This window comes from Eriocheir sinensis, chromosome 47 (assembly GCF_024679095.1).
Source record: "Eriocheir sinensis breed Jianghai 21 chromosome 47, ASM2467909v1, whole genome shotgun sequence".
NCBI classification, from domain to species: domain Eukaryota; kingdom Metazoa; phylum Arthropoda; class Malacostraca; order Decapoda; family Varunidae; genus Eriocheir; species Eriocheir sinensis.
The window spans coordinates 873,751-893,750 of NC_066555.1; the positions used below are offsets into that span (position 1 = coordinate 873,751).

Sequence of the window (20,000 nt, forward strand, 5' to 3'; positions counted from 1 at the left end):
CCTTACGTCACAGTGCCAGACTCACCCGCCTCGCAGCGCTCCCCCGTGAAGCCTGGCGCACACTGGCACTCCCCGGTGACGTGGTGGCACTCCCCGCCGCTCACACACTCGCACACCCCGCGGCACCCCTCACCCCACGACCCTGGGGGAGGGAGATTGATAGATTAATTGATAGATATATAGATATATAGATAGAGAGGGAATAATATTGAGTAAGAATAAATGACTGACTGACTGACTGACTGACTGACTGACTGACTGACTGACTGACTGACTGACTGACTGATTGACTGACTGACTGACTGACTGACTGACTGACTGACTGACTGACTAAATACTTAAATGACTGACTGACTGACTGATTGACTGACTAACTGATTGATCGACTGATTGACAAACTAACTGACTGACTGACTGACTAAACACTTAAATGAATGACTGACCAACTGACTGACTTACTGACTGACTGACTGACTAAACACTTAAACGATTGACTGACTAACTGACTGACTGACTGACTGACTGACTGACTGACTGACTGACTCTAAAATTGTTCTAAGCTTATAGAAGAAAGATATTACACACACACACACACACACACACACACACACACACACACACACACCTGGTTGGCACTCCCTGTTGCAGTGTTGCCCTCGCCAGCCCGGGGCACAAGTACAGACACCCGTGGCGGGGTCACAGCGCCCCCCGTTGTGGCACCGGCACTCCAACAGGCACTCTGGCCCGTACCTCCCCGGTGGGCACTCTGTGGGGGGGGAGAGAAAAGGGAGAAGAAAGAAAAGAAAGGGAAAGAGGCGGGGCAGAAGGGAGGATTGAAGGAAGGAAGAAGGAAAGAGGAAGATGTGAAAGGAAGGAAGGAAGGAAGGAAGGAAGGAAGGAAGGAAGGAAGGAAGATGGTTGAAGAGGAACGGAAGGAAGGAAGAAAGGAAGGAAGATGGTTGAAGAGGAACGGAAGGAAGGAAGGAAGGAAGGAAGATGGTTGAAGAGGAACGGAAGGAAGGAAGGAAGGAAGGAAGGAAGGAAGGAAGGAAGATGGTTGAAGAGGAACGGAAGGAAGGAAGGAAGGAAGATGGTTGAAGAGGAACGAAAGGAAGGAAGGAAGGAAGGAAGGTAGCAGAAGAGGAAGGGAAGGAATGAAGGGTGACAAGAAGGGAAGGAAAAAAAGAGAGCGGTAGAGGAGTGAAGGAAGGAACGAAGGAAGGAGATAAATAAAGGAAGGAAAGGAAATAAAAAAGGCAGAAGAGGAGGGAAGAAAAACAGACATTAGGGTAGCGAGGAATGGGAGGAGAGAAGAAGGAAGTTATTTAAGTGGATATCGTAAAATAAAACATCATTGCACATTACTATATATTCCCCGTACCAGAAGTAATTTAAGTGGCTATCGTAAAAAAACCCATCATTACACATTACTATATATTCCCCGTACCAGAAGTAATTTAAGTGGATATCGTAAAAGAAAACATCATTACACATTACTATATATTCCCCGTACCAGAAGTAATTTAAGTGGATATCGTATAAGAAAACATCATTACACATTACTACATATTCCCCGTACCCCCATTTCCCCCCCTCCCCCTCACTCACCGTCCTCGCAGAAGTCCCCCACGCGGCCCGGGGGACACATGCAGGCGCCGGTTACGTGGTGGCAGGGCGCGCCGTGCTCACACCGACACACGCCCTCACACCGCGCCCCGAACCGTCCCTCCGCACACCGGTCGCCGCACGTGGGCCCTGTGAACCCCGCGGGGCACACACACGCCCCCGAGGCCCTGTCGCATGACCCCCCGTTGTGGCACAGGCAGGCGTGTTGGCACTCCTCACCCCACCGATCCTGCGGGCACGGGGGGAGGCCGACGTCTGGAAAATAAGAATAAGAATAAGAAAGATAAATAAAACGCAAAGGGACGGGGAAAGGAGGAAAAATATAGAAATGGAAAATAAATATGCAAAGTTCTTAACACGATATCATCACCACCTCTGTCATTGCGCCACCACCACCACCACCATCACCCACCTTCCTCACACCTGGGTCCGCTTCGCCCCGGGGGACACAGGCACACTCCGGTGGTGGGGTCGCACGGGGCGGCGCCGCAGTCACAGCCCCGCCGACACTCCGGCCCCCATGACCCCGCGGGGCATGGCTCTTCACAGGAGGCCCCGCGCCACCCTGGGGGAATGGGAGTGTTATTGTTGTTGTTGTGGTTATTATTACCATTATTATTATTATTATTGTTATTATTATTATTATTATTATTATTATTGTTATTATTATTAGTGTCCTCCGCCTACTACTACTACTACTACTACTACTACTACTACTACCACCACCACCACCACCATTAACACCACTATCACCACCACCACCCTCCCCCCTCCCCCCTTCCCCCCACCACCTACCCGGGGCACAGGTGCACTCCCCCGTGGCTGGCTCGCAGGTCGCCCCGTTGGCACAGGTGCAGGTCAGGTCACAGTCCGGCCCGTAACGACCCACGGGGCAGCCTGCAACACACAAACGAACATACATACATACCTGTCACACACACCTGGGGGGATTACCTGGTGGGACTGTTTATAACGCTACCATGACCTTGTGTGTCCCTGGGGTTAAATACGGGTCATTGTAGGTCATTGATGGCTTACTGTGGGTCATTGTACATCACTATATCTCCTTCATAAAAGCGTGGTATTATTCAATCTACTATGACCTCGTGTGTCCCTGGAATTAGTATGGGTCATTTTAGGTCAATGACGGCTTGGTATGACTCACTATATTGTTCATTGTGCCTCGCTTTGGTTCTCTGTAATTCAGTATAACTCATTGTACTTCCCTGTTCATCACTGTACCTCACTTTGCCTCACTATAACTCATTCTGCTTTAACTCCCTTCAGCTCATTGTACCACACTTCTCCTCACTATAACTAACTCATTGTGATTCATTCATGCTTATTTTAACTCCATGCAGCTCCCCTTCGTAAGCCAACATAATTCCTACACACAACGCGGCATACTCACGTCGCGCGCACTCCCCGGTCACCCTGTCGCAGAGGCCGCCGCCGGGACACTGGCAGGGCAGCGCGCAGTCCGGCCCGTGGCGCCCCGGAGCACACGGCTGCCCGCAGTAGTGGCCAGTGAAGCCCGCACGGCACTCACACCTGGGGAGGATGGGGGAAGGGGGGAGATAAAGATAGATAGATAGATAGGTAGGTAGATAGAAAGATAGATAGATAGACAGACAGACAGATAATTAATCAATACCTGACGTGCCATGAAACAGTGAACTTGAAATTTGAAACTATCTCTTTAAATTTGAAACTGTCTGGAAACGTGAAACTGCCCCTGTAATGCCTGACATACCATGAAACAATGAAATCGAAATATGAAACGGCCCTTGGAAACATGAAACTGTCCCTGGAAACATGAAACTGTCCCTGGAAACATGAAACTGTCCCTGGAAACATGAAACTGTCCCTGGAAACATGAAACTGTCCCTGGAAACATGAAACTGTCCCTGGAAACATGAAACTGTCCCTGGAAACATGAAACTGTCCCTGGAAACATGAAACTGTCCCTGGAAACATGAAACTGTCCCTGGCATACCTAGAAGAGTGCCAACGAGTGCCAAGCCTGACCTTCCAACTAAAAAAGGCAAAACAAGCACCAAAATATAACTGAAATAGTAAAATAAAAACAGTGCCACGTGTAGTGTCACCTTATAGTGCCACTGTGAGTGCCTGGCGTGCCTTACCTGCCCGTGACGGGGTGGCAGGTGGCGTCGTGCAGGCAGCGGCACTGGCGGCGGCAGTCCTGGCCCCAGCGACCCAGGCCACACGGCTCGCCACACCCAGGACCCTGCGGCACACCCAGGGGCGTCAGGACGGGGGGTGGGTTGGACAGGGGACGGGAAGGAAGGAGGCAGGAGAAGGGGGAAAGGCACTAATATATATAAGATCATATAGATAGGAATGATTTTTTTTTACAGCTAAGGAGACAGTTCAAGGGCGTAAAGAAAAATATTAAAAAAAGCCCGCTACTTACTGCTCCTGAATAGAGGTCAAAGGAGTGGCCAAAAAGAGAGGTCAATTTCGGGAGGAGAGGTGTCCTGATACCCTCCTCTTGAAAGAGTTCAAATCGTAGGCAGGAAAGCACTAATGTATATAGCATCATGTAGATGGGAATGAATGCACTAATGTATATAGGATCATGTAGATGGTAATGAATGCACTAATGTATATAGCATCATGTAGATAGGAATGAATGCACTAATGTATATAGGATCATATAGATATAAATGAATGTACTAATGTATATAGCATCATGTAGATAGAAATGAATGCACTAATGTATTTAGGATCATGCAGATAGGAATGAAAGGAATGTAGGCGTTAAAACACAAGCTCTGTATGGCGCCATCTACATTCTTTTCATTCCTATCTACATGATCCTATATACATTAGTGTCTTGCAAGGGGAGAAAAAACAAGCTAAAAAACAAAGACTGGAGTATATATGGTCGCCGTTCACTTAAGTTGGTCCAGAAGCCCCGCCCCCTCCTCCATAGCCACGGGAGCTGATTGGCTGGATGAAATGGAGCTTGGCGGGAGGGAAGGGGCGATGGGGGGGGCTTCTGGACCAACTTAGCGTGTGGTAACTTTTAGCTGCCATGATAGTAACACAGTTGTTCCTTCAGCCACCCACCATACGGCCGGCAGGACAGCGGCACTCCCCGGTCTCAGGGTCACACGTGGCGAGGTTCTGGCACTGGCACTCCTGAAGGCAGCTGGCACCCCACCGGCCCTCCTCACACTCTGCGGCACACACACACACACACACACACACACACACACAATGAAAAAGAAGATTAGATTGAGGTAGTATTTAACTTCAAATTAAAAATAAAAAAGAGTCATAATAGTTATTGTGTAAAAATTTTCTATATGATTGATTATATTTTTTGTCGTTTCCTCCAAATCACTTTATATTTATTTTTTCTTTTCTTTTTCTTTTTATTTATTTAATCTTTCTTAAGCAAAGGAGTCAGTTCAAGGGCATAAAAAAGGTAACAAATGTGAAGAAAAAGCCCGCTACTCACTGCTCCTATAAAGAGTTAAAGGAGTGGCCGAAAGATAGCTCAGTTTCGGAATCTACGTTATGAATGTCCTTGTATCATGTTTACTGAGCTAAAAACTTCTAAAGTCATCCTACACAGACTCACCAGTGCTCTCAGCTGCGTAACAGAAAAAACGAGCGAAAGTTAAAAGAGACGAGGAGACAGACGATTGGATAACAGCTATGTCCAGAATGAGTGACTAAAACATTGATGAAGGGAGAGCTACCGGGTTGATTACTCTATCGAATTGGCTACTAGGGAATGATTAGGTAAGAAGTAAGAGTGTACGAGGGAATATTAGAGGAGGATGAGAGACTAAAACATTGATGAAGGGAGAGCTACCGGGTTGATTACTCTATCGAATTGGCTACTAGGGAATGATTAAGTAAAAGTAAGAGTGTACGAGGGAATATTAGAGGAGGATGAGAGACTAAATCATTGATGAAGGGAGAGCTACCGGGTTGATTACTTTATCGAATTGGCTACTAGGGAATGATTAAGTAAGAAGTCAGAGTGTACGAGGGGGTATTAGAGGAGGATGAGAGACTAAAACATTGATTAAGGGAGAGCTACCGGGTTGATTACTTTATCGAATTGGCTACTAGGGAATGATTAAGTAAAAAGTAAGAGTGTATGAAGGAATATTAGAGGAGGATGAGTGAGTAAAACATTGATGAAGAGAGAGCTACCGGGTTGATTACTTTATCGAATTGGCTACTAGGGAATGATTAAGTAAGAAGTCAGAGTGTACGAGGGGGTATTAGAGGAGGATGAGAGACTAAAACATTGATTAAGGGAGAGCTATCGGGTTGATTACTTTATCGAATTGGCTACTAGGGAATGATTAAGTAAAAAGTAAGAGTGTACGAGGGAATATTAGAGGAGGATGAGTGACTAAATCATTGATGAAGGGAGAGCTACCGGGTTGATTACTCTATCGAATTGGCTACTAGGGAATGATTAAGTAAGAAGTAAGAGTGTATGAGGGAATATTAGAGGAGGATGAGTGAGTAAATCATTGATGAAGAGAGAGCTATCGGGTTGATTACTCTATCGAATTGGCTACTAGGGAATGATTAAGTAAAAGTAAGAGTGTACGAGGGGATAGTAGAGAAAAATATTCGATTTATTTAAATATACGCGTTTATTTGATATTTCTAGAGAGATGACTGCGAAGCTTATTAGATAATGTTAGGTTAGGGGAAAGTCTAAACGTTCATAATTGGAAGAACATTAAGATATCTATATATATTCACCTTAAGGAAGCTGAAGTCTTAATCAACGCACTTTAAACGCCCCCCGACAAGCTCGTTACAGTACCAAATCAGGTTATGTTAGAGAGTACAATGAAATTAAACTCATGTGATGTATTTTAGCGAAAGAACTACAAGGTCATGTTAGGAAATATAAGTTTGTGGAAAGAGAAGAACCCCATAAGTAGAAGAGCAACAGGAAATGTATCAAATTAAGTTACATTAGTGATTTGAATTCTATTAAACTCAAAATTATTATCACTTGCATTCCATCGTGCCATGTTAACAGTGCCTCCGCCATGCCACAAACGCCTGAGTGCCAAGTATTGCCGCCACCACCACCACCACCGCGGTCATGCCTTACAGACGCTGCAGTGCCATGTTAGTGCCACAGTCCCACCTTCATGCCATTATCCCCGCGTTAGTGCCATAAGAGGACCACCGAAACACGACTTTAGTGCCATTAGGAAGTCCCTTAAATAAATGTTAGTGCTGTCATCTCTGTCAGACCGTTAGTGCCATTCAGTGCCACTATGCCCTTCCCTTCAGTGCCAAATTAGTGTTACCAAGCCTCCATTTTAGTACCATATCAGTGCCACAAAATCATAGACTCTATACTTGATGAAAGCTTAAGACTTTAGTGCCATAGTAGTGCCATCTAAACTTGAGTGCCATATTAGTGCCATAAAAATTCCAGTGCTATATTAGTCCCATCATCTTAGTGCCATCTTAGTGCCATACTCGTGCCATATTAGTGCTTCCATTTAGTGTCTTAAAACTTTAGTGCCATATTAGTGCCAACGCGTCAGTGCCATATTCGTGCTTTCATTTTAGTGCCATAGTGCCAACGCATCAATGCCATAGAGTGCCACCACCGGCCACTCACTCTGGAGGCATCGCGGCCCCTTCCTCCCCGCGGGGCAGAGGCACTCCCCCGTCACAGGGTCACACGCGCGCCCCTCCTTACACTGGCACTGCTGGAGGCACCCCTGGCCGAAGTACCCCGCCCCGCACGCTGAAGAAGGGGGGGATGGGGGGGGGGTTACTCAAGGGGGTGGGCGACGTGTGTGTGTGTGTGTGTGTGTGTGTGTGTGTGTGTGTTTGTGAGTGTGTGTGTGGTTTAAGTTTCTAAGAGTGAGAGGGAGAGGGGGGGAGGGAGGGGGTTGGGAGGGGGAATGATCAGAGGATGTTTAGAAGAGCAATTTTAGACTACCGTATAAGGCTGAAGAACTGATGTGTGTGTGTGTGTGTGTGTGTGTGTGTGTGTGTGTGTGTGTGTGTGTGTGTGTGTGTGTGTGTGTGTGTGTGTGTGTGTGTGTGTGTGTGTGTGTGTGTGTGTGTAACAGTAATAATAATAATTTTCAGGTATTAAATCTATTGGGTATTTCAAAAACATACAAAAAAGAGAATACTCCACCCCCAGTGTCCAGTGCCCCTGTGTGTATGCCCCCTAACAACACCCCCGTGGCCTTGCATACTCACGTTTGTCACAGTTATCCCCTGTGAGCCCCGGGAGACAGTGGTGCAGGCAGGTCCCGGTGGATGGGTGGCAGGGGGCACCCTCCGCACATTGGCACTCCCTGGCACACCCGGGACCCCAGCGACCCTCGGGGCACTCCTCTGCGCAGGTGGCACCCACATAACCCGGTTGGCACTCACACGCCCCGCTCTGGGTGATGAGATGTAGGATGGGTGACGGGGTGGGGGAAGGGCAAGATGAGGTGGGTGAGTGGGTGATGGAAGGGGTGATAGGGGTGGAAAGGGAGGGTGAGGTGAAGGGGTGGAGAAAGGGGGAGATGGAGGTTGGTGATGGGGGTGATGGGGTTTTAAGAAGGGGGAATGAAGGGGAAGGGGAGGAGTGAAGAGGGGAAGGATTGGTATGGGTGTGGTGAAGGGGATGGTGGTGATGGTGATGGTGGTGATGGTGATGGTGGTGATGGTGGTGATGGTCATTGTCATTTTCATGTTTATTGTTCATCTTCACTCCTCCTTCGTTTCATTTTCCTCCTCCTCCTCCTCCTCCTCCTCCTCTTCCTCCTATTCATCATCATCATCATCATCATCATTACCCTCCCTCCTCCCCCCCTCCTCACCGTGGGGTCGCACCGCAGGGTGGTCCGTGGCTGGCACTGGCACTGGTGGCGGCAGTTGGGTCCCCAGGTGAGGGCGGGGCAGGGCAGCATGCAGGAGGGCCCGAAGTGGCCGGGGTCGCACTCGCAGAAACCGAAGATCTTGTTGCAGCGCTTGTTAGGGCATCCAGGGGGGCAGCGGCGCCGGCACGTACGCCCGTAGAACCCTGGGAGGAGGGGGGGGGGGGCGTGTGTCAGGGTGTGTATGTACGTATGTGTGTGTATGTGTGTATGTGTGAATGGCAAGTACATACACACATACATACACATTTCCTACGCGATAAACACATATATAAAAATGCAGATAGGAGTGGATATTAGATTACCACCCCCTCACACACACACACACACACACACACACACACACACACACACACACACACACACACACACACACACACACACACACACACACACCTGCGGGACAGCCATCCTCACACAGGATGCCGGAGACGCCCGGGGGACACGTGCAGGCCCCGGTCACGGCGTCGCAAGTGCCGCCGTTCTGGCACTGACACGCCTGCGAGAGAGAGAGAGAGAGAGAGAGAGAGAGAGAGAGAGAGAGAGAGAGGGAGAGGGAGAGGGAGAGGGACGGTGCCACGGAGGAAGAACTATTGAGTGCCATGTCTCAGTGCCACGTGCAAAGTATGTGCCACAATAAAGAATAATGAGACAGAGAAATGATGACTAACTTAACATAATGAGAAACAATGATAGCTAATAATGACAAATAATGAAGTATAATGAATGATAAATGATAGAGATAATGAAATACAATGAACACAGCGAATAACAACGATTAGTACTGATGATAAAGAGGAATACAATGACCATAGAGAAAGCGATTAGCGATAAGGTTCAATGGATATAATGAGAGATAGTTGCTTACCTGGAGACACCCTTCCCCGTAGGTGCCATGAGGACAGGGCAGGTGGCACTCCGGAGGGCCAGTTCGACCAGGGGGGCACGCTGGGGAGAGGGGGCAGGGGGGGAGAGGGGAAGGGGGGTTGTATTAGTAGTGGTGTTAACGATACTTTTACTACTACTACTACTACTACTACTACTACTACTACTACTACTACTACTACTATTTCTACTACTTTTATTATCATTATTTTCATTATTATTTTCATCTTCATTATACTGACTGTGGAAGGTTGTTGTGGTAGTGATGTTGATAGCGTTCTCTTCTTCTTCTCTTCTTCCTCCTCCTCCTCCTCCTCCTCCTCTGATGGTGTTGTCCTCCTCCTTGTCTTCTTTGTCTTCCTCTTCCTCGTGTCCTCTCTTCCACCATTCCTCTTCTATGATTACTTCTTCCTCTTTCTTCTTCCATATATCTCCTCCTCCTCCTCCACCTCTTCCTGGGTGCTCCTCCTCTTCCTCTTCTTCTGGCCTCGTGTCTTCTTCTTCCTCCGCCTCCCTCCTGTCTTCCTCCATCTTCCTCTCTTCCTCCACGTCTAATGCCTCCTTCCCCTCCTTACCTGGAGAGAAAGTTTCCTCCTCCTCTTCTTCTTGTGTCCTGTTTGTCTCCAAAATGCTCCACCAGGGTTTTTCTTCTCCTCCTCCTCCTCCTCCTCTTCCTCCTCCTCCTCCTTCCTCTGGTCTTCCTCCTTCTTCTTCTGGTCCTGGTCTTCCTCCTCCACTTCCTCCTCCTCCTATATCTACTCCCTCTTCCTCTTCTCTTCCTCCTCCTCCTCCTCCTCCTCCCTCTGGTCTTCCTCCTCCTTCTTCTTCTGGTCTTGGTCTTCCTCCTCCACTACCTCCTCCTCCTATATCTACTCCCTCTTCCTCTTCTCTTCCTCCTCCTCCTCCTCCTCCTCTTCCACCTCCTCCTCCTATTCCATTTTCCTCTTCTATCCCATCAATTCCTCTTCCTCCTCCACTTCCCTCTCCTCCTCCTCCTCCTCCTCCTCCAAATGTAGTCTCTTGCTCCACCCTCCATGTCCACTCCTCCTCCACTTGACCAGGCCTCCGCCTCCCTCCCGGCCTCCCCTCCTCCTCCTCCTCCTTCTTCTCCTCCTCCTCTCCCTCCACTTCATTTGTTCTAAACTTCCTATCTTCGTAAGTGGTAACATTTCTCTCATCCACCTGCTTTATCCACCATCTTCTTCCTCCTCCTTCTTCTTCCTCTTCCTCTTCCTCTCCTCCTCCTCCTCCTCCTCCGTTTATTTCTTCTTCTTCTTCTTCTTCTTTATCTATTTGTGTAGGGATTCTAAAATCTTTGTCTCTATCTCCTTCTATTCTTCCTCCTCCTCCTCCTCCTCCTCCTCCTCCTCTTCCTCCTCCTCCTACTATTATATCTATTCTTCCTCCTTCTCCTACTCTTTCTACTCCTCCTCCTCGTACTCTTTCTCCTCCTATCCCTATTATTCTTCCTCCTCCTCCTCCTCCTCCTCCTTCTTCTTCTTCTTCTCCTCCTTCCCCTCCTCTCCCTCCTTTCCCTACTTCCCTATCTGTTTCTTCCCCTCCTCCTCCTCCTCCTCCTCCTTCTTCTTTTCCTGGCCTATCCACGTCTTCCTCTCCTCCTCTTCCTCCTCCTTCTCCTCCTCCTCCTCCTCTTCCTATATCAGTTCTATCTCTTTCTCTATCCCCGCCTATTCCTCCTCTTCCTCCTCCTCCTTCTCTTCCGCTATCGTCTTCTCTTCCTCCTCCTCCTCCTCCTCCTCCTCCTCCTCCTCCTCCTCTTCCTAGTCCTATTTCCACTCTTCCTCCGGGTCCCATCCATTCTCTTCCTCCTTCTCCTATCACGACTTGTCCAGTCCCTGTAAAACCTCCTCCTCCTCCTCTTCCTCCTCCTCTTCCTCCTCCTCCGCCTTTTCTATCCATCCAAGTGTCCTTAATAATTATCATTGCGTCAAAATTATCTCTTCCCCATCCTCTTCTCTTCCCTTCTTCCTCTTCCTCCTCCCCTCTCCTCCCCTTCCCTCCATACCTCCATCCCTCTTCCCCCTCCTTCTCTTCCTTCCATTTCTGCCCCCCATGTCCTCCTCGCCATCCTCCTCCTCCTCTTCCACCTTCTCCTATTCTTCCTCCTTCTTCTCTTCTTCCTCCTCCTCCTCCTACTGTCAGCTCGCCACCTCCGAATACTAACCCTCCTTCTCCTCTTCCTCCTCCACCTCCTCTTCCTATCCAGTCTATTCCCCCTCTTCCTTCTCCTCCTCCTCCTCCTCCTCCTCCCTCATCTCTTCTTCCTCCTCCTTCCGGGATCGCTACTCCTCCTGGCGTTGGGGTCTCTTCCTCCTCCTCCTCCTTCTCCTCCTCCTTCTGGAAGACCGTCAGGCTCTCTTCCGTATCAAAGCTCTTACGTCCAGTCACTGTAAGGGTGATAATTGCAGTAGTAGTAGTGGTAGTAGTAGTAGTAGTAGTAGTAGCTGTAGTTGTTGTTGTTGTTGTTGTTGTCGTTGTTGTTGTAGTAGTAGTAGTGGTGGGTGGTGGTAGTAGTAGTAGTAGTAGTAGTAGTAGTAGTAGTAGTAATATGTATGTATGTATAATAGTAGTAGTAGTAGTAGTAGTAGTAGTAGTAGTAGTAGAAGTAGAAGGAGTAGTAGAAGTATTCGTATATATATTAGTAATAGTAGAAACGGTAGAAACAATAATAACAATAATATATACAGATTACTTAATACTAATGTGGTGTTGATGATGGCGGTGGTGATGGCGGTGGTGATGGCGGTGGTGATGGCGGTGGTGATGGCGGTGGTGGTGATGGCGGTGGTGGTGATGGCGGTGGTGATGGCGGTGGTGATGGCGGTGGTGATGGCGAGAGAGAGAGAGAGAGAGAGAGAGAGAGAGAGAGAGAGAGAGAGAGAGAGAGAGAGAGAGAGAGAGAGAGAGAGAGAGAGAGAGGTGATGGAGAGTGAGAGATGGAGGTGGTGATGGAGAGAGAGTGATGGCGGTGGTGATGGCGGTGGTGGTGATGGCGGTGGTGATGGCGGTGGTGGTGATGGTGGTGATGGCGGTGGTGGTGATGAAGATATTTAGAAGGGTACAGTTGATAGTGGTGATGGTGGTGTTAGAGGAGAGAGGAGAGAGAGAGAGAGAGAGAGAGAGAGAGAGAGAGAGAGAGAGAGAGAGAGAGAGAGAGAGAGAGAGAGAGAGAGAGAGAGAGAGAGAGAGAGAGAGAGAGAGAGAGAGAGAGAGAGAGAGAGAGAGAGAGAGAGAGAGAGAGAGAGAGAGAGAGAGAGAGAGAGAGAGAGAGAGAGAGAGAGAGAGAGAGAGAGAGAGAGATTTACACAGATTTACATAGAAAATCAGACCACACAGACCCCATGGTCCAGACTAGGTGGTCTGTCCTTAAACCTAAGTGATTCTACATTAATCAGAAGGCTTCAAAACGTTGCATTTCAACTCTAGTTAATGTTAAGTTCAAGGAAGTGACGGTTAGAAAGAAAGAAAGAAAGAAAGAAAGAAAGAAAGAAAGACCAAAGAAATGAAAGAAATAAAGAAAGACCAAAGAAATTAAAGAAAGAAAAAAAGAAAGGAAGAAAGAAAGAAAGACCAAAGAAATGAAAGAAAGAAAGAAAGAAAGACCAAAGAAATGAATGAAAGAAAGAAAGAAAGAAAGGAAGAAAGAAAGAAGGACCAAAGAAATGAATGCAAGAAAGAAAGAAAGAAAAACCAAAGAAATGAATGAAAGAAAGAAAGAAAGAAAAACCAAAGAAAAGAAAGAAAGAAAGAAAAAAGAAACTAGTCTGTCTATAATGATCCTAATAACCACAACAACAGTATCAGTACATATATTAAGCAGGAGCACTCTCTCTATAACAGCAGCAGAATGTATATATATAACAGTCGCAGCATTGCCTCTAACACCAGCACGAGCCTTGCCGCTAACCTGTACAGCGCCGCGGGCCTTGCAGGATGTACCCCCTTCTGCAGGAGCACGTGTAGGAGCCGGGGGTATTGTGGCAGTGGTGATGGCAGCCTGACGCGCCTCCCCTGCACTCATCCACGTCTGGGGGGGAGGGAGGGAAGGGGGAGGGGTTAGGGGGGTGTATGGTGATCGCTGGTTGTGGTGGTCGAAGGAAAGCGTGGTGATCGGTTGGTGGAAGTGAGGGGCCGCTCTCTTTCTCTCTATCTCTTTCTCTTTTGTTACTTTCATTTCTCAATTCCCTTTTCCTTTTTTTTCTTCCATCTCTACCCTTTTCTTCTCTTCCCTCCTCCTCATCCCTTCACTTCTTCCTTCCCATCCATCACTACCCTTCCACTTCCCCTCCTTTCTTATCCCTTCCATCTTTCCTCTCCTTTTTTCATCCTTTTTATCTCTCCACTTCACCTCGTCTGTCCCATCTCTCCAGTTCCCTCATTTCTTTCAACTCTTCCTTCCTTCATTCGTCCCTTCCATTTCCCTCAATCCTCCCTTACCCTTCCATTTTTTTTTTTTTATGTCTCTGCCTATTGCCCCGGTAGGCTTGCTTAAGGGGCCTGGATGGTATTCGGCCCCGGCCCGTCATGGCGCAGGCAAGTGTTTATAGTGGCGCCATCTTCTCTTCCATATCCCCTCTCTCCTCCTCTCTCTCCTTCCTCCCTTTTCCCTCCCTCCCTACCCTTTCTCCTTAACCACCTCCTCCCTGCATGGCTCACCTGTGCAGGAGTATCCGTCAGCGCTGAGGGTGAAACCGGCGCGGCAGGTGCATGTGTAGCCCCCGGGCGTGTTGCTGCACCCATGCTGGCACCGATGGGCACCCCGCCGGCACTCGTCCACGTCCTGGGGGGGGGGGGAGGGGAGAGGTGAGAGGTGGAGGTGAGGAGAGTTAGGGAGAGGAAGGAAAGGGATGGTATGAGTAAGGAGAGTGATTGGAAGAAAGAAGGGGAGAGGAGGAAGGGTAAAGGAGTGGAGATAGAAAAAGCGAAGAAGGAAGGGAAGGGGAAGGGGAGGAGAGGGGGGAGAGGAGGAGGTGAGGAGAGTTAGGGGGAGGAAGGAAAGGGAGGGTATGAGTAAGGAGAGTGATTGGAAGAAAGAAGGGGAGAGGAGGGAAAGTAAAGGAGTGGAAATAGAAAAATAGAAGAAGGAAGGGAAGGGGGAGGGGAGGAGAGTTAGGGGGAGGAAGGAGAGGGATGGTATGAGGAAGGATAGTGATTGGAAGAAAGAAGGGGAGAGGAGGAAGGGTAAAGGAGTGGAGATAGACCTGCTTATGAGAGTGTCACTTAAGCAATAGTTATGAGAGGGGTTGTTCCTACCTACACTCAGAATACTGCACTTCCCTACATTGAACTCCATCTGCCATTTATCCGCCCAATCATACAATCTGTTTAGTTCACTCTGGAGAATACTAGCGTCCTGATCCGACTCAATTACTCTCCCTATCCTTCCTTCCCTCTCCTTCTCCCAGCTCCCTATCCTCCTTCAACTATCCCTTCCCCATCTTTCCTTTCCCAACCCTTTCTTCCCTCCCCCCTCCTCATCGTTCCCCCGCTCACCTGACACGTCTTCCCGTCCTGCCTGAGGGTGTACCCGGGGCGGCAGGCGCAGACGGGGCCGTGGGGGGCGGGGTGACACAAGTGCTGGCACCCCCCTTTGTTAGCCGCGCACCAGTCCGTCACGCGCACACCTGGACGAGGGGGTAATAGGGGGGAGGTTAGTGGATTGGGACGTGGTGGTGGGGGGGGAGAAGAAAAGTGGAGGAGGAGGAGGAGGAGGGGTAGAGGGAGGTCAGTATGGGGGGGAGAAGGAGGTGGAGGAAAGGAAAAGAGAGAAGCGGAAGAGAAGAAGAGGAAGAGAAGGGAAGGGGAAGGATGGTGTGTGGGGAAGGAGGAGGAGGAGGAGGAGGTGGAGGAAGAGGAAAAGAAGAGAGAGAGGACTAGGGAAGAAGATGGTCGAGGGAAGAATAAGAAAGGGGAAGAGGAGGAAGAGAGGAGGAAGAGGGGAAGAGGAGGAGGTTAAGGATAGTGCGTGGGGAAGGAGAAGATGATCGAGGGAAGAGTAAGAAAGGGGAAGAGGAGGAAGAGAGGAGGAAGAGGGGAAGAGGAGGAGGAGGGGGAATATACCGTGGAGATAATGACTTAGATATGAGTGTTTGGGTGGATGGGGTACATGAAAAGGTGGTGGTGGTGGTGGAGGGGGTGGGGGGGGGGTGGAGGGTGGGGGGGGTTGATGGAAGCAGGAATCACACACCGTCACGCTTGCACCTGCTGCCGTATAATTAAGGTGTGTTGCAGGTGACACACACACACGAACACACACACACACACACACACACACACACACACACACACACACACACACACACACACACACACACACACACATTTTGACTCTTACATTCCTCTTCTCCTTCCCTCTTCACTTCCTCTCCTCTCATCTTCTTTCTCCTCCTCCTCCTCCTCCTCCTTCCTCTCACTCCCCTCCCTTCCCCTTTTCACCCCAATCTCTTCTTCTCTTTTCTCTCTCCCTCGCTTCCTCTTCCCCTTTTTCCCCTTTCCACCCCATCTTCTTTTTTCTCCTCTTCCCCTTCCCAACCCTTTCACTATCCTCCCTTACACCACCACCAATCTTCCCTTCTTCCCCTTCCTCATCCTCTTCCACCCCCAACCTTCTTTTCCTTCCACTTCTTCCCTCCTCCCCCTCACTCCCCTTCCACCCCAGCTCCCTTCCCCTTCCTCCCACTCTCCTCCCTTCCCCATTTCCACCCCAACCTCTTTCATTCCCTCTTCCCTCCACCCCCAACCTTCTTCCCCTTCCTCTCACTCTCCTCCCTTCCTTTCCCTTCCACATTCAACCTCCTTTCCCTTCCACCCCAACCTCTTTACTCTTTCCCTTCCTCTTCCTCAACCCCTTCCTCTTCCATCCCCTCTTCCCTCCACCCCCAACCCTCTTCCCCTTCCTCTCACTCCTCTCCCTTCCTTTCCATTCCCTTCCACCCCAACCTCCTTTCTCCTCCCCACCTTTAACCCCCAACCACTTCGTCTTCCTCACCCTCTTCCTCTCTAAACCCTCAACCTCCTTTTCCTCTCTCTTTTCCCTTCATCTTCCACATCCATTCTCTTTCCCCTCCCCTCCTCCCTCTTCTCATCCCCTCCCTTCCCTCCTCCCCCTCAACACTCACGTTTACAAGTCCGTCCGTCAGTGTCCAGTTCGAACCCCGCGTCGCAAACACACTGGTAGGACCCCCACGTGTTCTGGCAGCGGTGGTTGCACTGCGCGGCACCCCGGCACTCATCCACGTCCTGACACACCTTCCCGTCGGGCCCCAGGGTCAGGCCGGGGGGGCAAGAGCAGCGCGCCCGCCCCCCCTCCGCCGTGCAACGCCCCGAGCATCCCCCGTTGTCCACTTGGCAGGGGTCGTAGGCTCTGCACCGACGCCCGTCCTCGGCTAGCCTGAACCTGTGGCCGAGGGAGGGATAGGGGGTGGTTTGGGGTGGCTGACAGGCTGACTGAATGATTTACTGACTGATTAACTGGCTGACTGGTTGAATGATTGGCTGACTGGTTGAATGATTGGCTGACTGGTTGAATGATTGTCTGGCTGGTTGAATGACTGGCTGGCTGGTTGAATGATTGTCTGACTGGTTGAATGATTGTCTGACTGGTTGAATGATTGGCTGACTGGTTGAATGATTGTCTGACTGGTTGAATGACTGGCTGGCTGGTTGAATGATTGTCTGACTGGTTGAATGATTGGCTGACTGGTTGAATGATTGTCTGACTGGTTGAATGATTGGCTGACTGGTTGAATGATTGTCTGACTGGTTGAATGATTGGCTGACTGGTTGAATGATTGGCTGACTGGTTGAATGATTGGCTGACTGGTTAAAGGATTGGCTGACTGGTTGACTGGCTGAGGGGTTTAATGACTGAATGACTGACTGGATGAATAAAGAAGTGTCTGTCTGGATGGCTGATTGACTGACTAACCTACTGACTAGATAATTGACTAACTGAATAAGGGAATAACTATCTTAACTAACTGATTAACCAACGACCTGACTGGTTAACTGACTAACTGAGGACTAACTGACTAACTAACGAAATACCTAATTGACGAGCTAAATAACTACCTGACAAGTAATTAACTGACTAAATGACTGTCTGACTGACGGAGTGACAACCTAACTAACGAACTGGCTAACTAACTGTCCTATCAAACTGGCTGACTGTCTGACCGTAGGAGTAACTGACCCAGGGCGGCAGGAGCAAGTGACACCCCCGGGGGTCTGATGGCACCGATGTTGGCACCCTCCGTTCTGCATGTGGCATCGCGCGCGGGGGGTGGGGGGCGGCACACCTGGAGGGGGATGTTGAGGGAAGGGAGAAGGAAGTGAAGAAAGAGTCGAATAAGGGAGAGGGAGAGAGATTGGAGGGGAGATAAGAGGAAGGTGGAAGAAAATATAAGGAAAAAGAGGGAAGAGAAAAATACAAGAGAAATTCAAGTAGGGAAAAGGGAGAGAAGGAGAGAACATGCTCGGGAGAGGAGGAGGAGGAGGAGGAGGAGGAGGAAAGGAAACGAAAAAAATAGAAGAAAAGATAAGAAAGAAAAAAGATAATTAGTATATCACGTGACTTCTTATTATTCACCATTATTTAACACACACACACACACACACACACACACACACACACACACACACACACACACACACACACACATTTTGATATTTTTCTTTACGCCCTTGAACTGTCTCCTTAGCTGTAAAACACACACACACACACACACACACACACACACACACACACACACACACATCTCACTCCCTCCCACTCAGCTTTATAATATACCCCCATCCACTCGCCCTCCCACTCCCTCTCACTCCCTCTCCCTCCCACTCACAGGTCCGTCCGTCGGGGAGGAGTCTGTGTCCCTGGCGGCAGCGGCACTCGTAGGAGCCGGGCGTGTTGTGGCAGGCATGACCGCAGCCCCCGTTGTGATCCAGGCATTCGTCCACCTCTGCAAGGGTGAGTGTTACGAGGGCGTGTGAGTGAGGGGGAAGGAAGGGGAGGAACAGAGAGTCGGGGAGGAAAGGGAAAAAGAAGGGAGAGGAAAAGAGAGGAGGAGGGAAGGAAAGGGAAGAAGAGGGGAGAGGAAAAGGGAGGAAAGGAGAGGAGGAGGGAAGGAAAGGGAAAAAGAGGGGAGAGGAAAAGAGAGGAGGAAGGAAGGAGAGGGAAAAAGAGGGGAGAGGAATAGGGAGGAAAGGAGAGGAGGAGGGAATGAAAGGGAAAAAGAGGGGAGAGGAAAAGAGAGGAGGAAGGAAGGAAAGGGAAGAAGAGGGGAGAGGAATAGGGAGGAAAGGAGAGAAGGAGGGAAGGAAATTATCGCAGTGAGGAAAGAAATGACAGATAGATGAAGGAGTGAGGAAAGAAGAGAGGAGGAGGAGGAGGAGGAGGAGGAGGAGGAGGAAGCGGCGGAAATGATAGGTGGAGAGATGAAGGAGTGAGGAAAGAAAAGATGGAGATGAAAGGAGGAGGAGGAGGAGGAGGAGGAGGAGGAGGAGGAGGAGGAAGAGGAGGAGGAGGAGGAGGAAATAAACACACACCTTTCTGATTGGGGTATACAGGAGAGAGAGAGAGAGAGAGAGAGAGAGAGAGAGAGAGAGAGAGAGAGAGAGAGAGAGAGAGAGAGAGAGAGAGAGAGAGAGAGAGAGAGAGAGAGAGAGAGAGAGAGAGAGAGAGAGAGAGAGAGAGAGAGAGAGAGAGAGAGAGAGAGAGAGAGAGAGATTAGAAAGAGTTAGGAAAGAAAGAAGAGGACGAGAAGGAAGAGGAGGAGGAGGAGGAGGAGGAGGAGGAGGATAAAAGAAGGGTAGGAGGATTAAGAAAACAAGGTCGTGGTGAAGGATTAGATGTAAGAGGAAGAATGGGAGGAGGAGGAGGAGGAGGAAGAGGAGGAGGAGGAGGAGGAGGAGGAGGATTATACGTGAAAGAAGGAAAGAGGAGGAGAAGACAGGAGAGGAAGGAGGAGGAGGAGGAAGAAGAGTAGGAGGATTATGTGAAAGAAGGAAAGAGGAGAAGGAGAAAACAGGAGAGGAAGGAGGAGGAGGAGGAGGAGGAGGAGGAGGAGGAGGGTTAAGACTTGAGTGTTAAGAAGAGGAGGAGGAGGAGGAGGAGGAGGAGAAAAATAGTGCGGAAGGCGAAGAGAAAACAAAAAAGGAAGGAAAAAAAATAACCAAAAAAACAGAAATAGGAAACAAAGAAAAAGAAGAAGAAGAAGAAGAAGAAGAAGAAGAAGAAGAAGAAGAAGAAGAAAAAGAAGAAGAAGAAGAAGATAAAGAACACCAAGAACAAGATAAATAAAAGAAAAGGAAGAAAAAAAGATTAACCAAAAAAAACAGAAATAAGAAAAAAAGGAAAAGAAAAGGAAGAAGAAGAAGAAGAAGAAAAAAAGAAAAAGAACAAGAACAAGAACAAGATAAAGAACACCAAGAACAAGATAAAGAAAACAAAACAAAAACAAGTGAAGAAAGAAAAAAAGAAAGCAAATATATCCCCCAAAAATAAAATAAATATCCAGACCAAATAAACACAAACAAAAGATTAAAAAAAATATAAATAAATAA

General features: G+C 48.9%; 1 protein-coding gene across 2 annotated transcripts in view; it reads right to left on the reverse strand.

The window, feature by feature from the left end:
* The window catches only part of LOC126981232 (multiple epidermal growth factor-like domains protein 6), a 36,504-nt gene that overhangs the window by 9,730 nt on the left and 6,774 nt on the right, over positions 1–20,000 (reverse strand). The window contains exons 3-22 of one of the 2 annotated variants that reach the window (XM_050832090.1): positions 18,281–18,397; positions 17,632–17,737; positions 16,559–16,836; positions 14,934–15,064; positions 14,097–14,220; positions 13,348–13,467; positions 9,662–11,827; positions 9,403–9,482; positions 8,931–9,033; positions 8,478–8,680; positions 7,867–8,053; positions 7,271–7,399; positions 4,720–4,829; positions 3,771–3,874; positions 3,038–3,177; positions 2,422–2,523; positions 2,039–2,191; positions 1,609–1,881; positions 626–766; positions 26–142 (exon numbers count right to left, since the gene is read on the reverse strand). In XM_050832090.1, the coding sequence (XP_050688047.1) occupies positions 26–142; positions 626–766; positions 1,609–1,881; positions 2,039–2,191; positions 2,422–2,523; positions 3,038–3,177; positions 3,771–3,874; positions 4,720–4,829; positions 7,271–7,399; positions 7,867–8,053; positions 8,478–8,680; positions 8,931–9,033; positions 9,403–9,482; positions 9,662–11,827; positions 13,348–13,467; positions 14,097–14,220; positions 14,934–15,064; positions 16,559–16,836; positions 17,632–17,737; positions 18,281–18,397 (4,884 nt within the window). The remainder of the gene's footprint in view (positions 1–25; positions 143–625; positions 767–1,608; positions 1,882–2,038; positions 2,192–2,421; positions 2,524–3,037; positions 3,178–3,770; positions 3,875–4,719; positions 4,830–7,270; positions 7,400–7,866; positions 8,054–8,477; positions 8,681–8,930; positions 9,034–9,402; positions 9,483–9,661; positions 11,828–13,347; positions 13,468–14,096; positions 14,221–14,933; positions 15,065–16,558; positions 16,837–17,631; positions 17,738–18,280; positions 18,398–20,000) is intronic. The other variant, XM_050832091.1, reaches the window with a different exon arrangement.